Below are 8889 nucleotides of genomic sequence, written 5' to 3'. Positions count from 1 at the left end.
TTTCGCAAGCAATGTTTTGAAACACGTTTCCTGGTTACGGTTCATTATTATGCAAATTCTCGCCTGGCTAATCCCGCTAGTCTGAACGCCCAGCAAAGTTAAGCCGGGCTTAACTCAAGCTTGGCTTATCTCCAAGTCTGAACGTAGCCTTACAGTATATAATCGTTGGTATGCCGGAGTTCTTTATTCGTAACACTTACTGGCCACATGTTCATTGATTTCGTATTCAATAAGAGCTCCAGGAACAGCATCTATGTAAATAAATAAGCTAACTTAACATTATTTTAGTTTTTGTAATCACCATATATGTTCTTTAAGTTTTATTGGTGTAATAGCAGTAAAACTACTGAATTTCGATTATATTATTTATGTATAAAAGACGAAATTTGGCCTACAGGCCAGATTTAAAATATTTAGTAAATGTTTGTCTGATAACTTGGTTCAATCTGATCAAACTACTTTTTATTTTGTTCCATATCAAAACATAGAATCAGTTATACATAAAAGGGTAAATAAATGAAATCAAATAAATTTTGCAACAATTGAATAACCCTACTAATTTTCATTACTTTCATTTTAAAACTATGACTACCAAATATGCATATTTTATATTGTTCATGTTAGATAATTTAAAACTGAAGTAAAAATCAAAATATTCAAATCTGAGGGTGCCATTTCTGGCTATCAGAGCTGCCGAAATCGTACAATTTTACGCCTCTGCAGCCCCATCCATGTTGGGTCTGAGGAGGTATAGACCCTACATCTGTCAAAACAGTGGCGTATGGGGAGGGCCTACTCAGTGGCGTATCTAGAAGTTTTGAAATGGGGGGGGTGATGGGGGGCGCGAAGTTGAAGTGGGGGATCGATGATTAGTTGAGGAATGCTAATTCGCAAAATAATCTGATTTTTAGGTGATTTTTTAACTACTTGGCCGTGATTTCTGGGGGAAACTGAGAGTGCGCCCCTCCCCCCGCGCGCACCCTCCTAAATACGCCACTGTGTCAAAATCCCTGTCTGGGCCCCTCTATTTTGAATTCCTAGATCCGCCACTGTTCAATGGTTTTTTTCGAGACTACGCAGAAAGTACTACTATCAGTAACAATTTTCTGAAGTAATTTATCATGTTTTATTCTTCGTCTTTCGCAATTTATCTGTAAATTTTTAATGACGATATAACTAAGTATAATTAATAATTATACTTAATGGAAACATAGAGGCTTAAAAGACAAATTAAAAAATATGATTAATGTTTATGTTAAGATAATTAAAAATACGGCAGCGTGTTTGTACACATTATTCGTGTTTCTATGGAGTTGTCACAATAGATTTACTCGATCCAGATGACATGATTAATCGATGAAGAGCAGACGGTTGTGGGATCCATTAGGGTCTTTAACAACATCTTTAGTCGATAGGTCAATTATCTTTTGACGAATTTTACTAGCAGGTACTCCACGAGATCTCAATATCGCAGCCACTCCTGTAATGTAATATACATGTAACAATATTATCTTGATTAGTAGTGGTATCAATTTTTATATTTTTATATCTTGAAATAAGATGATTTTACTATACTTCTCGTACTCATAATTGTATTGATATTCACCATGACAATTGCTATGTTGAACAATTTGATTATTTTATATGATATTGCATTTAAAGGTATTGTGTTTGAAACTTCCTTCATCGATGATTTGCTGAAAGTCGTCGTACACTCGAGTCGGGTCCGTTCCGCTTGATTGAGCAGCACAGCAGGATAATGTTAATACTGTTGCTGTTGTTAACTATGATATTTCTCTATACTAGGATCTACATTCGACTGTGGAATTATTTGTAATACATTGACTTACCTATAAAAACGATTATAATAATAAATTAGTAATTTCAGTTGATACTGTGGATGAGCAGTGTTGATAATAATATGATAAATAACTACATAAGCCTGAAGTTTGATTTAATGATGATTTAATTATTTAGTGTTATGATTGTATTGCTATTTTCTGAATGTTAATAATTATGATTGTTGTTATTTGATTGCCATAATTTTACGACACGTCTTGATATGACGGCAAGAAAGATAGAATAAATGATACAGCCGAAGCCAGTAAAATCGTTTCAGTGTCCTTATTGATCAGCATATTAAAGCTGCTACGTTGAGGCAGCTACAGTGCCGATAGACGGTCTATTTCTACACTGAGCTACTTAAGCTTAATAATAATAATAAAAACATAATAATTAGAAGTTATCGTTGTCAAATGTTTTTAAATTACAAATCATTGGCCTCACAACCTTGCATTTACTGTCAAACTTTGTCGGTACTATAGAATGGATAAAAATTGTACAGAAATAAGAAAAACTATGCCAAGTTTGGTTTCAAAGACGGAATGTTTCAATTTCGCATTGTGGGATCTATAGAAAACTGACCAATAGAATATAGAATAATCTTTAGATTGATACCAAATACATAGCCCCATGCTTACAAAATTATGTTGTACATACCATCGGAAATGTGGAACTAAAATTGTATAAAAACGAACTTTTGCTGTCAAAAATTTGAAAAAAAAAATTGAAGCATCCTTGAAACGATTACAATTACGTAAATATTGTAATAATAATAATAATAATAATAATAATAATAATAATAATAATAATAATAATAATAATAATAATAATAATAATAATAATAATACCCAAACTATTTTATAATTTTTGGTACATTTGTACCTTTTGTTTTTTGTTATTTTTTTTTTGTTTTCTTCTCTGTTGTTGTTGAGTGCCTCAAAGTAGTGACAATGTGGAGCACTGTATAAATCCAGAATTATATTATTATTGTTATTATTATTATCATTTGGCCTATTATTATAAAATTGAATCAAATTCGACTTACCTGAAACATGAGGTGTGGCCATGGACGTACCACTCATAATTTTCGTTCCGGTATTTGTTGCATTATCCAGGGATATAATAGCCACTCCTGGTGCGAAAATATCTACGGCGGATCCATAATTTGAAAATGACGCTCGTTTATCGTTTATATCTGTTGCCCCGACAGTAATTGCCTGCATTGATTTTAAAGATTTTATTTATAAATTTATGATATTATTAATTCAATCATTATGTGAACTACAATAACACAGGGTATGAATAGATTAGGGCTAGGGCATTGTAAGTTGGCAAAAATGATTTTTAATATTTTAGTCAATTGGTTAAAGACAGAATCATTTGGCGACTATATCCAAATGGTTAAACAGAAAGAAAAAAAATGTTAGAGTGCTCTGAGTAGGGAGTTTACTCGACCTCAATTTTATTTACGGACCTTTAAATTGAATTATAGTATTTACTGTCAATCAGGGGCGGCGCCAGCGGGGGGTCGAAGGGGAACCATTGGACCCCCGCTTAGATCCCCACTGTAGGGGAATTTCCAGCAAGTTCGTCGGGGAAAAATCAAATCTCAAGTGTCGAAAGTACAATTCAAGCATGCAATAAAGCTGTAAAATGTTAGGGATTAAAAACCCCTAATCGTCTGACTCTGAATCATCCAGTTCAGCATATAATTCTTCTTTTGTTTATCTATCCACATCAAAAAATTTAGCGTCCATTTAAACCACAGCCATCATGCGCTTTTAACATAAACATAAACAAACCGAGCTGCTGAATAATCTTTTAAACCCATCTGCTTTATATACAGTAGTGGTATCTGTCAATAGGCTGTCCATTCAAAATAATCCATGTCAAAATCTAAATTTGATATGTCCTGTGTATAAATATAACACTAAGGGAAGTAAAATTCGTACTTTTTCATTATTTTCAGTCCAGACCGATATCGAGGGGAGGGGATACTATACAGTTTATTTCAACTAGAAAATTTGCATTTATTCAAGAAATAATTATCAAGGCTAATAATTTCTTAATACCATTGTTTTCAAAACGCCACACGATTTATCACCGCGGCGGTAAGTTGGTTCAAAAATTTCACTGATGGACATAACAATCTATAGCCTTGAAAAATTCCGCCCGCTGTTACAGAGCACTGTACTTCGCGGAAAGCGACTCTTGTGGTGCATTATGAAAACATTACATACAAATTTAAATGTATTTACACATTAAGACTAGACAAGAATGCAACAATAATTGATTTAATTACTTCATAATTATTGATGCTCTTCCTACCAACCAATAATAATAAAAATACGTTTATCTTTATAGGGCGCAGAATGCAACAACCTTAATGCTAATCCCAAGCTGAGAGGTCGGTATGCACCCGACGGTCAACTGCCTTTAGCCTGGTTCACGTACGTCGAACTTTATCTGGATATACCCGTCTTGAAACATGATACGATAATCCCCTATTTGCGTTCAATGCCAAGTTAGAGCCAGATAAACAGCCAGCCAGATTCAGGCCGTCGACGTCACACGGTGGAAAGGCTTGTTTAATAAAACATCTACTGTAATTTACGAACCTCTAGTACCAAGTGGTATTCGTTCCAAAAAAATTGTAAACTATTGTAGAGAAGGTGTGAGTTTCCACTACAGTGCAGCAGCGTGTTCTATCGCAATCTAAGTAGTAGATTCTCTAGGCCCTAGCTGCATTTACCTTCGATAAAAAACGAATTATTTTAATCGCTAGCTAGCATTCTTCCATTTAACAAAATATTGTTTTAATTTTCATTAAAACGTATGTATACTTTATGAACCTTTCTGTCCTGTTTTGTAGTTTTTAGATCGCTCAATTGTGTTGTTTACATGCACTTCGCGAAAATCTAGCTTCGTGGTGTCAAATAAGTTGCCGACTTCCACACACTTTTTTATTTCGTCATCGTAAACATGTGCGCTCATTTTAACGACTGGCGTTGGTGGTAGTTCGTTGAAATTGAATTAATAGCGACTATTATAGCAGAAATGGAAAAGATTGATTGTCAATAAATAAATACAACAAATCTGATTTTATTATTAAGAAAAATATACATTATCACTTTGAAAAACGTACGCAATCGGACTTTTTAACGTTATTACTTGGTCGATGATGCAAAGGACAAAGGTCATTGGTAATATCGACTATTCGTAAAACGGACGTTTGCTGGGTTTTTACCCATAGTATTACAAATAATTTCTGAAAACCAGACTAATGAGACTACTTCGATGCTGTTGTCAGCATTGTTAAAGTACGTTGTTGCCAGCCAGAAGACGATAATGGTGGTACAATACAACAACGCTGACTTAGATGCCTATGTTACGTAATCGTGTCCTTGTAATCCGAGCCGACTTTACCGTTAAGCAAGTTAATTTACCGTTATTCTAGTAAAGTTAAGTCACTTAATTTAAGTGACTTAATTCCTTTATCTAGCTATAATTGAGTGGTTCACGTCGAACTTTTAACTAGTTAAGTGGATATATATCTAGATAAAAGTTCGACATGAACCAAGCTTTTGTCTACTCTATCCTCAGTTACAAACATAAAGAGTACCAGCCTGAACTAAATGACTGAAAAAACAAAACCAGTATATCTCGCGTATATAAATAAGCTATATTGCGTTTTGCGCAATGTGGACATCTTGCTAATTACGCCGTCGTCGGAGCTAAGACAACTATACAAGTTGTATAGTTGTTTCAGGTCGGACCGAAGGTACTAGGTACGCCTGGCGTATCTCAAGCCTGTTAACATAAACCTAGGTTATGGTAATTTGTTTATTTGCTATACTGTATATTCATAACGCTTGTTTTTTTAAATTGGCTATCTTAATATTAGGGGGAAAAAACATTAGCAACTCTTACCTCAATCACTCTACTAGGTGACCTGCTACAAGCATGTGTATTATTGTTTCCAGCTGAGACTACTGTGACGAAGCCATTTTTAATCAATTTCTTCACTGCATCATCAACCACTTTGATACTCGTCGGAAATCCAAGAGACATGGATACAACACTACCTTCGTACCCATTGGCGAGAATATAATTAATTGCTGGACACAAAAAATACATAATGCTGTGATAATGATAACTACAGTAGTTTTTGATTATATGTTGTGTGAATAAATGTGTGTAAGCCTATCGTTATTCCATTTATTATAAAGCAAACTTCTCTTTTACATACAGTACGAAAGGCAGGATTTAGTACAGACGGCCTCCCTTCAAGAGGACGGCTTTCCAACTCACAACCAGAGATATTTGTGCAGCGCTATCCCTGTTATTCGCATGCTCTAACGGTTTAGAGTCTATCACCTTATATTATTATTATTATTAATATTATTTTTATTATTATTATTATTATGACTATAATAATAATAATAATAATAATAATAATAATAATAATAATAACAATAATAATTACTATTATTATTATTATTATTATTATTATTGGTTTTTCCAAGCAACACTTGAAAAAAAGCCATTGTTTTTGTTCTGATTTTTTTATCTTTTTTCTTGTATATATTTTTCCTTTTTTTTTCTGGCCGTCAATTTCGTCACTTCCCATGCTTAGAATTTTTCCGTGCTTTGCCGAAGCATAGGCAATATATCAAGGATGTGCCTCCTAATATTTACTATGACAATCTAGGGTAGGGTGTGCGTGTGAGGACCAATTAAGGTGATTTAAGGGCAAACAATCTACACCGGATATTTCAAAAACCGGTTAGTTGCTCTGAATGAAACTTTCGAGAAAGTTAGTGTTACAAGGAAGAAATTGTTCTTGTGTTGGTGAAGATCCAGTGAAGGGTGTAATTTTGAGGGTCATTTCCTAAATATACCTAAATATCTCTTTTAAAAAAATCATTGGGTATAATTTAAACCTTATATAACAGTTTGTCAAGGTCGAGTAAAGAAATGATTATTTTTTGTGAAAACTGGGATAGGGTGTAGATCTGAGGACCACTGAATAGAAAACGTCCCAGACCACATATTTTGAAAACAGATTAACTGGTCTGAATGGAACATTCGGGAAAAGTTTAACCAAGTTACAAGAAGGATAGTATTATGCGTTCATTATACAAAATTCAGTCAAGGGTATAAATTTGAGTGTCATTAAAAAAATTTTAGAACCCAGACCTAAATATCTCTAAAAATTTTTCAATGGGTCTAAATGAAACTTTCTATAATAGTTTGTAAAGGTCTAGTAAATTTTCGACGACTCTGAGTAGGGTGTGGATATGAGGACCATTTAAGGAAAACGACCCAGACCAGATATTTCAAAAACGGGTCAACTGATCCGAATGAATCTTTCGGGAAAGTTTAACACAAGTTACAAGGAAGATAATTATTATGTGTTGGGGACGATCCAGATTAGGGTGTAAATTTGAGGGTCATTTAAATTGCTTACGTCTCAGTTATAAATGGAGAAAATTGAAACTTTGCAGAATAGTTTTTCATGGTGAAATGAAGAAATGATCCAATTTTAGTGATGATCCGCAATAGGGTAGGGATATGAGGACCATTAAAATACTTTTTTTTGACAGTTAAATTATTTAAACGCAATTTGCGTTTTCTAAAGCCCTTAAACAAGTCACAACTAGGTTAAACTCAAAACTACGGTGATATACATGAACAACTTTTGCTTTCAGTCATTACATCGCCATGAACTGAAAATGCACTGGCCTATGCAAGGTCGGGTCATATAGCGCGCAATGGTTATGAGTCACGATGTACCTCGCTATTATTATTGCAGCCATATAGTTCAAGTCTCACTAACGTCGTGGTGAACTTGGTTTTTGGGGGTTTTTTTCCCATTTTTTTTAAGTACTAAAACTATTTCTTTTTTAACTTTATATTTTTTAAAGACTTTCCTTTTTGTTGTAATTTCAACTTAATTTCTCATTAAAGCAGTGGGGAAAACCCTATGTTCTGTTGTTAAAATAGACATAGTAAGTCTAGTTATTATTGTTATTAATGTTGTTATTATATTTATTGTTATTGATGTTACCTATAGAGACAATAGAAAACCGTTTATAATCACCAATGTTGTTGTATTTAGTTACTATGGTAGCAACATTCTGGTTCTGGTGGGTAAAGCCGAACTCTTACGGACTCCAAAATTGTAGGAGTATAATACCCCAGTTTAAGACACGCAGCGTCAGCCATGAATAGGCTTGCCAAACTGCAGGATTGAGGTCCTGATAGTTAGGAAAGTCACAGTTACAGGCCGTATTGAGGACCTGATAGGTAGGACAGCGACAATTACACGAGCATCAGCTTTGCGGGGTAAAAATCATCGGTAGCATGCGCTGTTGAAATACTTCGTATGTCGCATACTTTTTACTTTTTAATATCGTTTAGTTTATTAAAGATATGCCGAGAAATTAAAATATCTGCCTAGAATGAGATATTTATCAAAAGGAGTGGAGTGGGTCCTAGTCAATGAATTTTTAATAAAATTCAATTCAGATTATTTGATAATTACTATAACAACATATTGTATACAAAATTTGTACAATTTTTAAAAAAAAATGGTGTTACAGTCGTCCTCATGTCGAAGCCTCTTGAACCTTACGCCTTTCCAGGGCACAACTCATAATATTTTTTTTTTAAATCGAGCAACAAAATACAATGTGACTACCATTACATCATGCATTATAATTTTGTCATAGTAATAATTTTTGTTTATGAATTTTTAATCAAATTTCTAGTATTTAATAAAACATTGAATTTGAGAGAACAAAAAGCCTTGGTTTCGCTCATAAAAGTATATCTCAATTGTTTTATTGTTATCTTTGTCTCGAATTGATTAAATTTGACATTCAATTATATTTTTACTCATCTATATCCATATTTATATATATATATATATATATAGTATTGTATATGTATATACATGGCAAAGTAATAACATAATTGTTGAAGTTCTGAAAAGAACTGTTGTAGTTGAGAAAGTCTATATATATATGGCTGTCTCTTATACAC

The 8889-nt window shown here is 33.5% G+C and overlaps 1 protein-coding gene across 1 annotated transcript in view; it reads right to left on the bottom strand.

Annotated features, from left to right (window-relative positions):
* Positions 1-803: 803 nt before the first annotated feature.
* LOC117120360 (aqualysin-1-like) overlaps positions 804-8889 on the bottom strand; it is a 13590-nt gene continuing 5504 nt past the window's right edge. The window contains exons 4-6 of the mRNA XM_033265395.1: positions 5773-5960; positions 2888-3059; positions 804-1480 (exon numbers count right to left, since the gene is read on the bottom strand). Of these exons, the coding sequence (XP_033121286.1) occupies positions 1350-1480; positions 2888-3059; positions 5773-5960 (491 nt within the window). The 3' untranslated portion in view covers positions 804-1349. The remainder of the gene's footprint in view (positions 1481-2887; positions 3060-5772; positions 5961-8889) is intronic.

This window comes from Anneissia japonica, unplaced genomic scaffold, assembly GCF_011630105.1.
Source record: "Anneissia japonica isolate Jap-2015-1 unplaced genomic scaffold, ASM1163010v1 scaffold284953_len930413_cov181, whole genome shotgun sequence".
NCBI classification, from domain to species: Eukaryota; Metazoa; Echinodermata; class Crinoidea; order Comatulida; family Comatulidae; genus Anneissia; species Anneissia japonica.
This window is presented reverse-complemented; position numbering and strand designations above follow the sequence as displayed.